General features: G+C 41.1%; 1 protein-coding gene across 2 annotated transcripts; it reads left to right on the top strand.

Moving 5' to 3' along the window:
- The first annotated feature begins 6,709 nt into the window (after positions 1-6,709).
- NTPCR (nucleoside-triphosphatase, cancer-related) lies at positions 6,710-19,051 on the top strand. Of its 2 annotated transcripts, XM_063390484.1 has the most exons (5): positions 6,710-6,835; positions 9,244-9,406; positions 10,470-10,572; positions 13,302-13,511; positions 17,812-19,051. In XM_063390484.1, exons 1-5 carry the CDS (start codon positions 6,802-6,804, stop codon positions 17,878-17,880), a joined length of 579 nt encoding a protein of 192 aa, XP_063246554.1. In that variant the 5' UTR covers positions 6,710-6,801; the 3' UTR covers positions 17,881-19,051. The 2 variants fall into 2 exon arrangements, with proteins under 2 accessions (XP_063246554.1, XP_063246555.1); XM_063390485.1 differs by lacking the exon at positions 13,302-13,511.
- Positions 19,052-19,054: the final 3 nt, after the last annotated feature.

Raw genomic sequence — 19,054 nt, 5'->3', positions numbered from 1 at the left:
AAAATTATGCACCACCACACCAACCAACCAACTAACCAACCAACCAACCAACTTACCTACCTACCCACCTACCAAGGTGCTGACCTTCAGTTCAGGTTGGGAACTCAGAAAAAGAGCAAAGAATAAATGGTTCTTGCTATTCATTCCGCACAACCCTAGTCTGATGTTTTCATTTGTTGGTAAAGAGACTTATGACTGAGGGGAAAAAGAGTATCTTAATGAACCTTAACTGTTTCCCTGTCCATTTTCTCTTCCTCTCATGATCTCCCCAAGTAAGAAAGGTACTTTTGCACATAATCTCCCATCAACTCAACAAGTCGGATCAGTCAGCTCTCCTTTCAACACCATAATGCTGTGGTGATCTTTGGATGTTACTTTCCAAAATATAATTTCCAACCATTAGATTTAATTCAAGGTTAACACTGATTTCTCCCCCTATGGAATAGGAAAAATAATAAATGGAGAGCAGTTTCCTAGTACAAAGGTAGGTATTTTCAAATCAAATTAAAAGGAAAGAGCCTTCCACCACCCCTAGGAACAGGCCATGATATTTCTGGTTCATGAACACGTAACAGTGGCAAGGCTGAATACAAACTAAGTGCTTGCAGAATGACAGCCAACCTCTGGTACAAGGTCATGAGGCAGAGATCCACCCTTTATTACATTTTAAATGTGAAATGCATTGCCTTGCTAAATCTACCCACTTGGTGTTGATCCACCTGCTTTACTCATGAAAGATTTCTACTTGAAAAACCTCTAAGCTACAAATGGACTCCAAATAACAGTAAGGCAGACAAAGCACATATTATGAACGAGTAAATAACAAGCTTTTCTTCTGGGAAAAAAACAAATTATTAGTTCCTGGCAAGGAGGAAAATCGCCGTTTCCAGCAACCACGACTTCAGAACAACAATCTAAAACTGATGAATCAGAATTCATAATGACACAAACAGAATTATACACAGCGCTCTACAAGGGTTTATAGGAGAAATTAAACTTCACTACATTACCAGTAACATGACAAATGCAGCTACCCTAAAAAACACATGATAAAAAAAGGTAACTAAAGAAAATTGTAACCATGAAGATGGTTTTATCATTTAAAAAATGAATTTCATCCATCTGATTGCTCAAATTACATTTTTTCCCACTACTGTTGAGCTGAATTGGCTATTCAGAAATGTCAATACCATTAACTGCTAATGCTGAAATAGGATTTTGTTTTTCACATCAAGCAATACATGACTGACAGCCATGCCAGAGATTGTATAGATTTTAGCACAGGAGAGACTGTTTGTTTACTCTCTGTGACTTTCCTCTTTGTGGCAGGGCAAAAACATAGGTGGCACTAGAAGGAATTTATTCAGCAGGAAAATTTCTTTCCCTTGTTCTTTTCTTGGTAGAAAAAGAAGAATAAGAAAAGTAACTACAAGAGACTTACTTTTCTTGGAAAAATATTATAATAAGCATGGGGTACAGGATGTCCCTTTTAACACCACAAGTGAGGAAGAGGATGTAACAAAAGAAATGTACAAGAAATGTCATTTGATAATGACACAAATGTAAGTAAACATAGTATCAGATCAGTAGAAGTGTCAAGTTTCTAGAGTAGACAAAGACACAACAGGATTCACTGGCTGAAATCCAAAGCTAGAAAAATACAACCAGAAAAAGAAATGCAAATTTTAAATGAAGGTAATAAACTACTGGTCTATTTGATTGAAATGTATTGGCAGATTCCTCAGCATCCCACTTGGACCCTCAAAGGACCACAATGCATTAGACTTCACACAGAATAAATGTGTAATGTGTAAATAAACTATTTCCTGGCATCTGATATAACACAGATATTAGTACATATCCATAATGGTCTCTTCTGACCCTGAGTGATCAAAAGCTTTAATCCAAACTGAATATACAAAAGAACAAGAGAATTATTTATGGCAGCTTTTTATTTAGCTTTCTGACAGCTTCATTTATGCTGATTAGTATTTTACTGGAAAATAAAATCTAACTCGAAGTAATTTCGAGGTATCACTAATGTGAATAAGGCTGGAAAAATTAGAAACGTCCTGTTTTAGGGAAATTAGATTTTGTAGTTATGCTGCCTCTCTATTTCTTCAGATTTCATAACTTTTGACAGTAACAACTAATTTAAAAAACAAATGAGATACTAAGTGTCTGAGAAATTAAATTCTTGAAGCTGATGGACCAGGCATATAACCTACTTTTCCTCACTGTCTGCAAGAATTATTCTATTGAAATATCCGTGTCTGGAGACTTACTCCAAGAATGTGGTGTCTGATCCTAGCAAGAAACCAGTCATGTTTCACAGATCTCCTAGATTTTATTAGAGCATATGGAAATAAATAATCCAAATGAAAAAGTTCATTTGGGTTTCCACCAGGCCTTTGAAAGGCCACTCACCTAAGGCCACAGAAGGGCCAAACCGCCACAGAATAATCTTACTACAGATAAATAATTGCAAAAATACAAGAAAGAAAATATAGGGGCAAATGGACATTTTTCATAATGATGAGGTTCATCACCAGATGTGCATCTGCACCCACACAAAGGCTATTTTACTCAGCTTCATCACAAATGATATACAGAAGAGTAGACAGCAAAGTGACAAAGATTGCGAGTGGTGTTAAATTATTCAGAATAGAAGAAAAGCTGAATAGAAAATTACAGATTCATAAAATTGTTAAGGTTAGAATAGACCTTTAAGATCAAGTCCAACGATCAACCTAGCACCACCACCACGTTCACCATTAAAACATGTTCTCAGATTCCATAAACACGTTTTTTGAACATGATGACTCCATCACTTCCCTAGGCAGTCTGTTCCAATGCTTGACTACTCTTTCTGTGAAGAATTTTTCCAAATATCCAACCCAAACTTCCCCTAGTGCAACTTGAGGCCATTTCCTCCTGTTCTATCACTTGTTGCCTGGGAGCAGACCAACCTCCACCTGGCCGTGCAGCCAATCTTCTACTCAGCAAAGAGCACACCCGTCCACACACACCGTGGGACGCCACTTCCTCCATGAGAATGCCATGGAAGACAGTATCAAAGGCTTTACTACAGTCTAGGCAGACAACATCCACAGCCTTTCCCTCATCCAATAAGTGGGTCACCTGGTCACAGGAGTAGATCAGGTTGGTGAAGTAGAACCTGCCTCTCATAAATCCATGCTGGCTGGGCCTGATCTGCTGCTTATCCTGTTCATGTTGCATGAAATGGACCTGGATGAATCCATATTGTGTGTACATATGTGTGTGTGTGTATGTATAAATATATATACATTACTGGGTTTGTGCAGGACAGGGTTCATTTTTGCAGCAGCCAGGAGGGATGTGGCTGAGGGGGCATGGCTAGGACCCTGATATTATTCTATACTACCTCACCTCATTGCTGGCCACAGGAAAGGAACTCTCTTGGTTTGCTGGGGAGAAGGGGTTCCTTCCTGTTGGAAAATGTGGCAGGGAAGCTCTCTGCCTAGTGCACTTTTTAGTAAAGCATTTTGTACTCTGCCAACTGTCACTCAAAGTAGTACAGAAATTTACTAATGTTCCTGCCTATTTAAATCAACAACCACAAGAATGACATTTGCTTGACAAAACTGTTACACCTTAAAAACCAGCAATGAAAAATTTAGCAATACAATTAAATTTACTCTCTTTTGCAATGTTCTTCCTCAAATGTACATTGACATCTGACAGAATTCAGTTGAAATTTGAAATTTTCAGGTCAGTATCCCTGTCATAATAACAGATTATCACAGTAGATCTGGTTTTATCATCCCATAACAAACCAAACTGCATTTTTTTTCAAAGTGAATGCTTCTTGCTATTTCTAGCAAAAATGTAAGAATATCATACAACATGTCATGCAGTTTCAGGGAGAGTCTTATCTTTTTCAAGTAGGAGGTAGGAGACTAGAAGGGCAAACCAGCAGGGTATTTAATTGAGCTGATTGAGCTCTATGTGACTTCTTCCTAATAAGGATCCTGTTTATGCTGCATAGTTCATTAAAGGGGTCTTCCTCTTATATACAGACATGTATGTTTTTAAAAATGTACAGCAACTTATTGGATTTTTTACTTTTTCCCCTCTGTCTTCAGTTGCCCTGAGGGTTCAACATATTGTACTAGGAGAGACAGAGGACTACATTCTTTGAATGTCGGTTGCTCTCTGTTGCTTACAATAGTAAATTCAATTTCACAAATACTCACCAACTACCATATATTTATTTATAACATTTGATAGATGTATCTCTATTATTTATTTCTATTTTCAGGAAATACTTTCAGAAATTTATTCTGTTTTGGGGGACATAACCATTGATGGAACGAACATAACGGATTGTGCATGACCCACACAAAAAAGCTCTATAGGTAAATCTCTGACAGAAGGAGGACCACAGTTTTCATCTAGAAGAAGCTCTGAATGTAGCTAATGGCTTATCTCTCTGGGAAGTTCAAGATTAAAGATGGTCTGTTTGCAAGAGAAAGGTCTTAACCATACAGTGAAATAACTCTGAGAGTCCTGTATCTGAAAATGGGATGAAAGAGTTCTTAGAATACCAGAAAACAAGAGTTCTGTCAAACAGTAGTGATGTTCTTAAAATTCTCCACACGCACTTCTGAAAAAGAAAGGGTTGATTTGTAAAACCTAGTAAAGCTCAGCATCGAACAAAACAACATTGTCAGGGTCTCTTTATGTGGCCTGCCTGGGAGACCAGCCAACAGACTGATTTAGTTTCATATTATACAGAAAACCTACCTGTAAAATCAATCACGGTAAGCTCTGTGCAGGAAGTTCAGGGCAAGGGTGAAGTAGCCAGTTGTCAAGTGTTGTTCTGGTGTTAATAGTCCATTCAAACATGCAGTTCTTCTCTTCAGTTCTCTCTTTAGATAAAAGATGTTGACAAACACCCACAAGAAGCTGTAAGTTAACATCACAATTTCACTGATCCTAAAAAGCCACCAGAACAAAGAACTGGAATGTAAACTATGAAAATGCAGTTTTCATTTTAGATGAGAAGGGAAGCTGTTTTTGTTACTTCTCGACCCTCCAACCTCCCAAGAGTCATGCCACAGTTGTCAGGTTTTTTTAATTAAGTATTTAAGCATGAAACATGTTCCACATGTAGTCATTCCTTCTAAGAATATAAAGAATGCAAGGAAGAGTGGCCACACATCAAAAATATTTTGTTCAGTTTATGGAAATACCCATCTACTGTGAGGTGCACTCTATCTGCTGATGTGCACATTTCATCTGGCTGACAAGGATACTCATTATCTGTGTGAAAATTGTGACTAACCATTAACTCCTTGAGAAATTACTGAAAATGAAAGCCTGACAAAGATCAGCTGAATCTGAAGTGATCCATTCTAGTGAAGCAAACAGAAATTGGCATGTATCCCTTCCTCAGCTCACTATTTTCGGGTAACCATTTTGGTGCTTCTGGCCAGGCAGGAACCAGTATTTCTTGGTGTCCATGCATCACTTCACCCAGACAGAAGCCTGTGCAACACAGTCCTCCACACAAAAATCCTTTTCCTTGATCCCTTATTGCTCCCCATCAGGGAAGTCTAAACAAATAAGGAGGCCACATGCAAAGGGCATTTTGGGATGCAGATGTCTATCAGCATCTTTGTTAAACACTCCAGACCTTCTCAATTTACTTAGCTTTCTAACAATCCCCTCGTTGTTTATCAATCCCCCTAGTTATATTTGCTGTCTGCATCCACGTATCAGACAAACTGTTCTTCTTTTAATTTGCTGGTTTGCTACATCCTGGAGCACATTGCTTACTTGAAACAGGCAAAAAGCTCTAGGGAGAGTTTATTATTATATCTCTGCATTTGTGAGATCCCATCTTAAGAACTGTGTACAGTTCTGGTGTCCCCACCATAAGAACATAGAACTGTTAGAGCCAAGTCCAGAAGAGGCCACAAAGTTGATAAAATGACTGGAGCACCTTCCCTACCAAGGCAAGCTGAAAAAGTTGTGTCTGTTCACCTTGGAAAAGGTTTGTGGAGACCTACAGCAACATTCAAGTACCTAAAGGGGGATACAGTGATGCCAGAGAGGGACTCTTCATCAGGAACACATGATGAGTACAAACTGAAAGAGGGAAATTTAGGTTAGATATTAAAGACTTCTTTCACTGTGAGGATGGTGAGGCACTGAACAGGTTGCTCAGGGAAGCTATGGATGCCCCAAGCCTGGCAGTGTACAAGGCCAGGCTGGATGAGGCCTTGAGCAACCTGGTCTAGTGGCAGGTGTCCTGCTCATGGCACTCAGGCTTGGCACTGATCTTTACGGCCCATTCCCACATCTTAACATTCTGTTATTGTACTAACATACTCAGACATATGACAGGTTAAGCTAACTAGATAAAGACTCTGGCCTTCAACTAGGGAACTAATTGCCTTTTTTCCTTCCCCTCTTCCCTAACCCTAGGTTGCGTCCTCCAGTAAACACCACGGCAAAAACCTCTGCCTGGCCCCGCCTCTGAGGAGGCCTCAGGCCGGGCAGGGCCCGTCGCGCCCGAGGCCTCGGGGGGCACCGCCCGCCCGGGGCGGAGCGGGGCCGGGGAGGAGCGGGGCCGGGGAGGAGCGGGGCCGGGGAGGAGCGGAGCCGGGGCGGAGCGGGGCCGGGGAGGAGCGGGGCCGGGGAGGAGCGGAGCCGGGGCGGAGCGGGGCCGGGGCCGGGGCCGGGGCCGGGGCCGGGCCCGGGGGGCGGAGCGCCGGACGGGGCCTAGGGCGGAGCGCGGAGCGCGGCCCCGTCATGTCCAAGCACGTGTTTCTGACGGGACCCCCAGGTAATGGGGGCGGGAGGAGCCCGAGGAGCCGGGCAGGGGTCGTGGTGCGGCCGAAGGACTGCCCTGGGACACGCCTGGCCTGGCCCGGCCCGGCCCGGCCCTCGGCGGTGCCGGCGGGGCCGTGAGGCGCTCAGAGCCGGGGAAGGCAGCTGCTGCCGGGCTCCGGGGAAGCCCCGGGAGCGCCTCCAGCTGCAGCTGTGCCCGGCTGCCCGAGGTTCCGCTGCTGCGGGCCCGGAGCTCCCCCCGTTCCCCGTGTCGAGGTCGGGGCTGTCGCGCTACTTTGTTCCTAATGAAATGCCCCTTTGCCTCTCCATGCAGTCCTCCAAGGCATGCACTTTTCCTGACGCTGCTGCTTTGTCCATGGCTTCTGCCCTGGAGTTTAGTGTTGGGGAAAACAAAACAAAACAAACCACCAAAACACCCCAAAAAACACGTCCTGGGCAACTAATCCTGCTTCGATATACAGCAGCGATTAATAATTTCTGAGCGCTCATCTCTCCTGATACCTAATTGTAGTGATTTAGCACTTGCAGCCTCAGTGAAGTGCAGGTGTAGGTGGTAAGTGGTGTCCGGGATGGGCAGGCCTTGACTGAAGCAGTGGAGTAGTTTGTCATGGTAAGGGGATCTGATTATTGCGGAAGCTGAGTGGGACACAGTATGAGGGTCAAACTCTACGGCCGATAAAGAAAGCAACCAGTTATTATGGTTGCAGAGCTTTCCTTTGTGGTGAGGGAGTAAAGCAGTGGGCCTAATTCTCCTTTTTGTGAACCTCTTGCAGATGCCAGTCTTGACTGAAATTAATTTAAAATGCTGCTGTTGAGATAGGGAAACATTCCACCCACTTCACACTGGCTTTCCAACCACTTTGAGTAAAGTCAGCCTTTCAGGAGATAAAGAAGTTGGGGCTGCTTAGGTCTTACCTCTCTTCATTTATCTGAAATTGGATGTACTGTTTTGATTAGCTAAATGTCTAACTTCAAGCTTTCTTAGTTTGAATCACTCTAGCTTCTTTGGCTGTTTAATGAATGAATGTAAACAAATTAAAGATAGTAAATCCACTTAGCAAAATTAGTATAAATTAACTCACAACAGACAAGGCCTTGAAAAGGTGCTAAATACTGAGGGTGCCACATTTGTCATTTTTTTTGTTGTTCAACTGCTAGGAAGCCCCCTTCTTCAAATGTGAAAAGTTTGCTTACATGCCTTTGAAGCCACAGAATATTTTGTCATTGGTATTGACTGTTAGGAAAGCAGTTCCTAAATCTGCTTAAAGTATAAATTAGAAGTTTGGTGTGTGCATGTTGAAGTGATTTCTGTTGGCATCTTTAGGCATCTCACATTTGGTCTGTGTTCCTTATCTCCAGGAATCTGAAGGTTTGTTCACAGGATTATTTTCTGTCATCTGAATTTCTTAGAGTGATTAAGAATGAAGTGATAGCACTAAATTTTGTGAGAGGCAGTAAAGGTGAGTTTAAAAGGAGATGGCTGGGGGATGTACTTATACAATGGCAAAGGAGAAAAACTGAAAGGATGTCTGGAACATGGCCAGTGTTCACATTATAAAAGGTGCGTCAGACCTGTGCAAGGAGCTATCAGGTGGCGAGAGTTTTAAGGACCTGTCTTACAGTAAGAAAATGAATTATAAGGTCAGAAGATAATTAATGTAAAAAGGGACTTGAGGTTTAAAGTAGTGTCAGCTATGAGGCCAAACCAGGTTGCTTAAGGCTTTATTCAGTCATGTCTTGAAAACATTAAAGCAGATGAAGGTTGCACAGCCTCTCTGGACAACCTGATTCATGGCTTCATTGGCTTCACAATAAACAAGCTTTTCTGTGTATCTAGTCAAGTGTCTCTTGATTCAGTTACCAGAAGTTACCCAGTTGTTGGGTAAGAACTTGGTATCTCAGGGACATTGAGTGCTTCTGATTTCTAGCACATCAGTGGAAGAAGTGTGTCCTTTGTGCCAGTTAGGTGTCTGGAAATAGCAGTCAGCTTTGACCTTTTGATCTAAAAAGAGGGTGAACTTAGCTCTGATCTTCAAAGTGGTGAATATCAGTGGTAGAAAGGGAGATTCATCAGTCATTCTTCCAGTAAGCTGGGATATCAGTTTTGTATCACGTATTTACCTGCCTTGTGGTAAGTTTTGTGGCCCGCTCATGCATCATCTAAGCCAACAAATTCATTGGTAGCCTGGGATATTTGTACCATTCTGTTCTGAAACTTTACAGTGTCAGTACAGGATGAACTTTAAAAGATGCTTCTGTTCTTTCCTACCATTTAGAAAAAGTAATTTGCAACCTTCAAAAGTAATCAATGCTCCCGCTGAACTGAATCATTACTGTGGCATTTGAAAAAAGGGCTTTTAGTGCAGAAGAAGATTAATGCTTTTTTCCCTTCTTTATTTTTAGGGGTTGGAAAGACTACTTTGATCCAGAAAGTCAGTCAAGCTCTAAAATCCTCAGGCGTTCCCATTGATGGGTTTTACACACAGGAAGTTAGAGAAGGTGGCAGGAGAACAGGATTTGACGTTGTCACTCTGTCTGGAAACCAAGGACCTTTATCTAGAGTCAGGTACTGAAGTTTTAATAACTGTAAGCAGCTTATTGTTTTATGTGTCTGCTCCAGTCCTTTGGCATGTTAAATGCTTCTCCAGAAGGTGATTTCCAGCACACATGGCTTTTATGGTCAAGTTCTTTGCTTGGTTTTTGCCCTGGCTGATACCTGTATTGTATATGTAGGCAGTGTCTCTGTTGTGCAGTGAAATATTGAAAATGTGCTGGGCAGGGGTGTTCTCCCTTACTGGCTGATTTACACCAGATAGGGGAAGCACTGTTGAGCCTTCTGCTGTGAGGCCAAGTCTCTTTGGGATACAGTTAAGTAGCTTATTTGGGGCAGGGAGGAAGATTTTTGTGTTTCCACCAGCTGAGTTATGGATACAGAAGTGGAAAATGTAAAGGGAAATTGCATATAGCATTGTTTTAAAGAACACTTGACTAGTCCACAAAACTCGCCTGTGAATTTTAGTAAAAAAAGAATTCCAGAGCCCCAGAGGGGAGGCCTGTGAAGTGCAGAGTCTCACAGTCCTGATTCAGTAGACTTAGATTTTTATACCTAGTCTATGTCCAGTGTGACCTTAGCACCTCATTCACACGGAGTTGATGTGAAAATAGTTTGCACTGTGCTAATAACGGAGGTGCACCCAGCACAGTGTGGTACAGCACATGCAAAGGGAGTATTTTTCCAGGATTAAGGGTTTTGCAGCCCCTACTGAGACGATACAGCTATGATGCTGTCTGTAGTGTTACATTACAAAATTCAAAGATCTGAGCTGCAGACATGAGCTTTGATTTCAGTGTAAATATACCTGCTGACTTTGAAATGCCATTGTCCTTCTATGCAGTGTTGAAATTTGAGCTTGCATAGTTGTGAAGGATGCATATGGTATATTTATTATCTGATAGCAAGCTGTCTGCAGTATGACTTACTGCATGGTTTAGACTTTCTTTCCATTCCTTTTTGAGAAGAATTAAGGGGATTTGATTTATTTGGATAACTTGTTATAAATTCTCTTGAAATGACTGCAGTGAATTCTCACTAAACTCAGTCCTTTGAAGGAATTGTGTATCTTTTTCAGTCCCAGTTCTGATTCTTCTGCTTCAAGACGTGAATACCGGGTTGGACAATATGTTGTAGACCTTGTTTCATTTGAGCAGTTGGTTCTACCTATGCTGAGAAATGTGAGTATTCTATGAAGGCTGATGATAAATGTATGCTGTATGATAGTCAGTGTTATTGGAAGGCCCTTCTCTACAGCTAGTTTTTGATACTAATTAGTGGCCTGTTTCTTGGATGTTGCCAGTTCTGATTGACTTCAGGGTCAGGAGGCTGGAGGGGCAAATCTGCCTGGTTCTCTTGTCATTACTGTGGTGTTGCAGAGATTGCAGTCCTGTGAGCAGGACCTCCTTGGCCTGAAGAGGCAGCAGGTAGGAAATTTCTTCCTATGTTATACTGGAAAGCAAACAAAATGCACAAGTGGCTTACCACTGAGAGCTGGATGGATTCAGTGGGTCTAAGAAGGCTTTTGCTGCTCCTCTTCTTTGCAGACTTTTTTCCCCCCCTCTTCCTCTGATTCCCATCTTCTTACAGTAGAAGCATTTGTTTCTTGAATCCAGTGAGTACTTTTGATTACCTTTGTATAAATACCTGCAGACTGATAATACCAGCCTGATTATTTGAGATTTAGCCTGCTGCTCAAGCAGTGCTCTGGCTGTGACAAGACTTCCCACACAATCTTTTTCCTTTTTGTCCTTTTTCCCCTTGTCCTTTTGCTAATATTCTATCACTGCTTTTTTTTCTTCTCTTTCCTCTCTCTCACTGCAACCTTTCCCCTCTCCAGAATTAAACAACAACAGATTTGATTTGGGCAATAACATACCACAAACAGTGTGCAGCAGCTGCTGAACTGTACTACTAAAAAAATCCTGTTGTGATTTTTCTAACCTGCCAAAGCTCAAGGGGAGAAGGAAGAAGGGATTTTTTTGTGAACTTAAAACAAAAAAAAAAAACAAAAAAACCAAAAAAACAAAAAAACAAACAAACAAAAAAAAAAACAAACCAAAAAAAAACTCAAAGAGGTGTAAGTAGCAAAAATAAGATTGAGGATCTGATTCTTGTTTTCGTCAAAGAACATTGAAGTCTGAGAGTAGGAACGCAAGGATGTTGGGACAAGGGAGAAGGGAAATATTAAAAAAATGGGACAACTTTTAGATGTTAAATTTCACTGTAACCATATTTATGATGTTAGTAAATAGAAAGATAGTTTATTTAAAATATTTCATTAGGCCAGTTCTGTACTTGGAATCCTTTTACCACTGAAATCCAGGAGAGATCTTCCTAGAAAAGTATTAGTAGTGTTGAATCTTTTCCATTACTTGTATAGCTTTCTGCAAGTTCAGGAAGGTGAAGAGAAGAACTGGGGCCAGCAGAGTCACACAGTGCATGTGCCTGTGCCCATAGAAAGTGCTGTTAACAGTTTTGTGGGAATGTGGGCACACAGGTAGATGGCCCAAAATAGAAGAAGAGACTGAGGAAGATCAGAGAACTGAAATAAGGAGAGACAAATGAGGAATGAGGGTATATTCTGGTTTGATGAGAGACCAGCACAGAATGGGCACGTGTCCATTTAGACTTCGGGACAGATTCAGCTCTTAAGGCTTTGTTCACTCCAGTGACATTGGGATAGATCCTGCAGTGGAAGATCTCTCTGGTTCTGCAAACTTTATCAGGCAGGACTGATAGTTTTTTCAGGTTTTTTTCAAAGCAAAATAGTCTCTTCCTCAATATGTGACCTAGTGACTAGTATTGGCTTTTTGGCTCACTGATCTATGAAAGGATTTTTAGATAAAACAGCTACTCAGTAGGGACTTAGCTTGAAAGGATTTTAGGATGCATGTTATACAGTTCCTTCACTCTCCCAGAAGCAAATACTTTGCCTTCACAAGGAGAGATGTTCCGATATTTTTTCTCTTTTTTTAGTTTCTGTATAATATGGCTCGTATTGGTACATATTCATGGACTTATAATGATTTTGAATTGAGTTGATTTTCCCCTCACTTCTATGAATAATGGAGTACAGTTGTCAGTCACTTTTATCAGAACAGGGTAGGCAGTGCAGTTGAAGAGTTCCTCTGCTCTGCGAGCTGCCTTTTCCTCAGCAGCAATCACCCTTGTTTTCTCCTGGACTTCCCTGATGCTCCAGCCTCCTGCAGCACGGTGCTGTTTGGCACAGCATTCACTTCATGAAGAAAACAAACAAGCCCAAATGTGGTTAACTGTGTGTCTCCTACTATCCAGTGGCTAGGACTATAGAATAAGGTATATCTCTGTATGTATCTGTTCTAATGTGAGAGAAGCTTGCAAATGTTGTTACCCAGACAGCTTTGAAGACAGCCAGGAGCTCTGAGTGAAATGCTCCACCATCCCAACTGCAAGAGGAGAAACTTCCAAATCTAGATTGAATGGAAGTCTTCCTTTTTTTAGATACCTGTTTTGACTACTGATCACATAATTAAATGTAATCACAAAATGCATAATTTAGAGGGAAGAGTAAAGATTGCTGACCCTCAGAGTGGTTGAGAGCTGCTTCTAGGCAAAGTGCAGTTCTTAATTGTCAAGTAGCTTGTATGGGTACATTGTGAAAATTCTGCTTTAAAGGAAATCTGATATTATGGATATTTCCTATTGTAGTTGGTATTTATACTGTACGGTTGTTTCCATCCTTCTAAAAATCTGTCCTAAAAAAGAAATTACAGATTTATAAGTCTATCATTTACCAGCAGCTTTGACTTCCCACTTTCCCCAGTGTTACGGTTGAAGTTGTTTCTTTTGGAGGTATTTCTTTTGTCAGCATAGAACTTGCTTGTTCTAAGTTTTGCTGTTTACAGTCTCTTGATGCACTTTCCCACAGGTAAACCATGGTGGTGACACAGAGAAAAGAATTTGTGTCATAGATGAGATTGGTAAAATGGAACTCTTCAGCCAGGCTTTTATTCAAGCTGTTCGTCAAACACTGGCTGGCTCGGGGACTGTGGTGCTTGGAACTATTCCAATACCTAAGGGAAAGCCACTGGATCTTGTTGAAGAAATAAGAAACAGGAAAGATGTTAAAGTGTTCAGTGTGAGTAATATTTAATATCCTTAAAGAGCCTTCTGTTCTAGGTTACTGGTTTGTATTTGGCTCTGTTCAAAAACTGTTACTGCCACTTGATAGCTGTGGGTAGCTTGCATGAAATAGGTTTTTTAGTTTCCATTTTATTCTTAATGGGCAGGTGTTCACCTTATTAAAAAAATCTCTTTTGGCACTTACTGTAGCAGTCTCACACAGCTGGCTTTTCTTCTGAGGGGCTGCAGAAGTAATGCTATAGTTGTTTTAAAAGGTTTCTTTGCTGGAGTATTATTGCTGTGTAGGTATTCATTATTCCTAAGAGTTAAATCTTTTACAGTCAGATTTTTAAGCTTTTTTGGTTTTTTTTTTTCCAGACTGGCTTGCAGAAATATTACCAGTAGTTGTCAAGGAAAAAATAAAAGGAAAAAAGGCAGCAGTGGAGTTTGCAGGAATGATTTATAGAAGAAAGACAGTTGTAAATGGAGTGTACTTTCTCTGGAGTCAGTGAACCAATTTTGGAATTCGTTATGTTACTTTTACAGACATAATTTTCAGAATATTAGGGCCTCAAAGTACATTTCTGATCAGTTACTGGGCGGCTCTCAAAAACTTACCCAGCAAAACATAGCCTGTTCCTAGGAGTGCATGTGTGAGGTTTCCTTAACATCAGCAAGTGCCCTGGATGCTTCACAAAAACAAAGGCGCCTCTCACTTGATTTATGTTGTTTTCTATTCAAAGCTGGCTTAAAAATCTGCAGTGCTCAAAGTTCCTCAGCTTTCCTTTAACTGAGGGTCCCAGCGTCATCTTCAATTTCTGTTTTTATATTAAATGCTGATTTAATTAAATGCTAAAGCAACTGTAGGAACAAAGATGAGAGATTTTTTTTTTTCCTTGCATAAGCATTCAGCTCCCTTCATTCCTTTCAGAGATAAACCTCCAGGTTTTTCCACTACCTTGTAGTCAGGCTGTGGAAAAGAAATGCACATAAATGTGAATTTTGTATGAGTTGCTTTACAGGGGCAGGACTGGGGAAGAGGGGATGGAGAAGCCTTGCTGAAAGTACCAGGCATTCAGTGCTTAGACTGCAGTCATGGCAAGACAGTGGTGCATGCATTTGGTCCTCTCATGAGAGGAAATGGGGCTGGAAGACAGCATTTGGCTTTTCAAGGAAGCTTTTGAGGCTTCTAGTGTCTCTTTTTATCAGGTGATATTCAGAGGGCATGGGCTACTCAGTCAGCCCTGGGTTTTCAGCCGTATCAGTGTGCTGATTAAATCTTTCTCTCAAGTCCTGACTCCAGCCAGCAAAGGTCTTTCTGTAAGTTTCAATGGAGCAGTGTTTTCTGTAGCTAAAAGATCTTTACTAAAACAATGTGACCCATGCTGTTCACGCTGCTGAGATTAGGACATGCAGGTTTCTTTAATTAAATAGAAATCTTTGGTGAATCCATTAACCAAAAGCATGGATGTGAAATGTGTGACAGACTGCAGTCATTCCCAGGTGCCACAGACCTGCTAAGCTGAAGTCTTGTGCGGGAGAGCATCTGTCTCTCTGGCCCAGTGTCACTGTACATGCTCTTTCCCAGCTGGTTGAAGAGTGTGCATGAGCAGGAGCAGAACCTGCCCCTGGGCAGTCAGAGGTGTTAGCAGTGGATACTGGGTCAGCAGCTGTGTTCTTCAAGGGCTGTGGCATGGGGAAACCTGAGTGCCCAAATAGCTCACAGTCAGTAATTTCTTACTAACTTGGATAGTGCCTGGAAGTGTACAGAAGTAGGTGGCTACCTTCCAAAAGCAGCCTGCTTTCTTTGTCACTTTATAAGGAGTTAGACTGCATTCAAATAGCTCATCTCAGTTTTTTCATCCTGCTCCTAGTGTCACAAGGACAGTTCTGATGAGAGAACAGCTGTTTGGCGTTTTACAGTCCCTTCTGCCTTGAAAGCATGTTTTGTTGGTGTAAGTGGGCCCAGATGCCCTAAAAGCAATTCAGCATTTGGTCCCAAATGTATAATTTATTATGTTTAGGGCACTTAACGATAGGAGCTCAGATATTTAACACATTTCTTTCTATTGTTGCCCAGTTCTATTTTGCTGAGAACTGAAGTTTCCAGTGAAACTACAGAGGCTCTTTTTGCACTGCCTACATCTGTAGTTTTGCAGACATGGTGGCATGAAAAGGATCGGGTTATCCTTAGCAGCTGGCAGATACTCATTTTCTCCCATTTTCCCATCTATTAATTTTGCTTGCATGAAACCCATTAGTGAAGTATGGTTGCGTATGCCTATTAAGAAAGAAAATAGTTAAATGGAGAGGGAGAAGTAAAGGTTCCATTTGAGCAGATTGTACATGAGTGGTTTCCTTGACGGTATTTTTAACAGTTAGAGGAAGAAAGCTTTTGTTCTCTATAGTTGCCTGCTTGGAGTCTAGGTGGTAATTTCCTCCAAATTACATAAATGCTTAATATAAGCAGCATCTACAGCTATTTTCAACTCCTTTCTAAAAACATACCCATCTGTTTGTACATTCAGTACAGATACCGGGAGATTTGTTCTCTCTGGGAAAGCTGCCTGCACAGAATGTCTCCAGATCTAAAGAGGAGACTTATATCTATCAAACACCCTTTGTAAAACAGTTGTGAAAATTTCCTAGCACTTGGCGCTTTCTCTCTGCTGCTCTCACTGGACTTCTGGCATATAGGTATGGAAAAAGGACAGATAAAATGTAGTATTGTTTTTGCTGGCTGTGAGAGAGTGGGAAGAGCTATTAAATGTGCAGAAGGTCTTTTGAAAGTCAGGGTATCAGTACACTTGCTGTGAGATTTAGAGTTTGGCTCATCTGTGCTGCGTGTTGTTTACCTCAGGGTCCCAATAGCCTTACTGAAGAGCATTCTTTGTTGTCTTGCTTGCTTTGTTTTTGTGGGGTTTTCTGTTTCTCTTATAAAGCTTGGACTGATTCTCAATAAAATCAGTGACATTTTCGGACAGATCTTCCTTTTCATTACTCCCCCCCTTTTTTTTCCAGTGACACTGATGTTGACCTACAGTCTTGAATTCAGTGGTAGGTGAGACCACTGTCTGTAGGTTTTACAGGGTTGGTTTACAGCACTTGGATAGGATGTGTGTGACTGTAAATAGTGGTAGGCTCCTGGGACCAAATTTCTCAGATAGAACTGTGACCTCTTTAACAACAACAATAGTAATAATACCAATACTTTGTCCTCTTCATTACTGACTGTAGTGTTGGAAGGGATTCAAACCCTTTTGCTCACATCCTAAATGCAGATATAGGGAGTGCACTGGGACCTTGCTGGTAAAGAGTTTTTGCTGTTCTTGGTGTTGTGTCTCATCAAACAGCTTTTCTACAACCTTGTGTGAAAGCCCTTACTTATTTTTTCGGCTCATGTGTCTTTGTCTGGTTTCTTCCTGCCCTCTCTGCAGGGATCTGAACAGTGGGGAAAATTTCTAAGACTTTTTAAAATGAGGCTTTTGCTGATGCTTCACAGTTGCTTGTTACCCTTTTTACAAGCCCAGTCATCTCCCCAGGTTTTGTTTGAGTGAGTAATGCATGGCACTGTGGGTCACAGGGCTCTGGATCAGGACCCAGTCTGTCAGGAAGGGATAATTTACACACACACAGCCCCCAGCTCTGTGCCCCTGGGAGCTGAGCTGACTAGCAAGCACCAGCACTTGCTTGGCAGTTTACAGTCATCTGTATTCACATATGCTGGACTTAAAGCCCAGCATTCCCATGGACTGGTCAGCCAAAGGCATATCTCAGCGTGCTAAAGAACACCTCAGCTTTCTCAAATAGTTTTATTTCTTTACCAGGGTGTTTCTCTCCTGTAGCAATACGGTTTCTCAGAGTACAGTTACTCTGCTAAGCCTGTTTTAGTTTTTTTTCTTTGAAGATGTTTTTGACTAGGTCTGTCACCTTAATAAATATAACCCTTTCAAGTATTGAAGGCGTAAGAACTCCACTTTATATCAGGAAAGTTAAATTTGGTAGTTGAAAAGGTTTTCTAGTAATGACAAAAGCACATGCTGGTTCTTTGAGTGATTCTTGTTAGTTATTCAAGCCCTGAATAATACTACAAAATACTACAGGTAATTAAATCCAAAGATCACTAAATATTCAATTGCGGCTTTTGTGGGTTTAGCATACTGTGTTCTCAGTAGCAGAAGGCAGGTGTTTGACACTCAACATTCCTGCACTGAAAAAGAAATGCATTGGAATTGCTGCTTTGATTGTTTTTGAAGTAAGCACTGATATGGAAGCTATTCATGAAATTACATGAGTTTTAATTTCTCTTTCTCTAGGTTACTAAGGAAAACAGAAACAGCATTTTGCAAGACATCTTGGCAGCTGTGGAATCCTGCAGAAAATGAAGACCTTTTCTGTCCTGTAAACACTAAAGCTTTCATTTCAACAAAATGTTACAACATTTCACGTATGGTTTAGAGTCTGTCCTTCCTGCTTTAGCCCCCTTGAGGCTTTACTGGAGCCTTCAGGGTGAGCAGGGTAAAGCTGGTAACACTCTAAAATGTCATAGCAGGATTGTAATTTATTCAGTTCACTGATTTAAAAAAATTTAACAGATGTGTAGCTAACATCCAGTTCCAATCTGGGCGTTTGGAAGTTAGGTGGTCAACTCTGATCTGAGTTAACCTCATGTGAAAACAATTAACTGTAAAATCTGTTTGAGATCTTTCTGAGTGTGTTTGAACTGTTCTGCCTACAGATCAATTCAATATCTGCAACATAGCCCTGGTGCAGCAGAACAGAACCCTGTCCAAAATGTATATGAGTCCTGTAGGAATATTCAGCTGTTGGTGACCCAGATTAGGTGTGTTTTAGCAGGGGTGCTGACAAATCAGCAGGTAGAGGGAATAAGCAGATGTGCTCTCTCCTCCTACCCCCAGGCACCCCTGTCTGCAGTATGAGGGTTAACCAGAGTTTCAAGGAAACGTCCTGTAGTCACGAGTGATATTCACAGAATTCCATTTTGGGAGGAAAAATAGCCAAATCTACCCTCTCTTACATGGCCCAGACACTAATTGATAAGAAGACTGCATTTTGAATTAATTTTCAATTTTCTGATGGCAATCCTTTCCCACACCCCCTTACAAATAATATATATAAAAATATTGAAGTTCATCAAATCTCGTGGTTTTCATCCTGAGTCTAAGTCATGATTGACTTAATACTGCATTTGTCTATATTAATTTTGCAACCTGCTATGTTTATTGGTACTTATGTTTGGGTTTTTTTCCTTATTCGATTCTGTACATGCCTAATGGTGAAATGAGAAGTGCTTGAGAGTATTAGACAATGTGTTTCCCTGTGAGGAATGCAAATGTGTTCAGCAAAGTGCTGCCAGTTAATCAGTTTTGCATGTTGTGAAAACAGAATTCCCTCCCAGGTGCACACTGTTCATTGTAAAATTTATGGTCACCTCTGGCTGAAGAAAGCTGTTAGAAATTCAGTTGTTTCTTAACTTTTTTTCTGTTCATTTCAATGACTTAAAATGAGCAAACTATTTAAAGGCGTCTTCAAGTATTG

Source organism: Prinia subflava, chromosome 2 (genome assembly GCF_021018805.1).
Source record: "Prinia subflava isolate CZ2003 ecotype Zambia chromosome 2, Cam_Psub_1.2, whole genome shotgun sequence".
NCBI lineage: Eukaryota > Metazoa > Chordata > Aves > Passeriformes > Cisticolidae > Prinia > Prinia subflava.
Note: the sequence above shows the minus strand (reverse complement) of the source record. Positions and strands in the feature narration are given on the sequence as shown.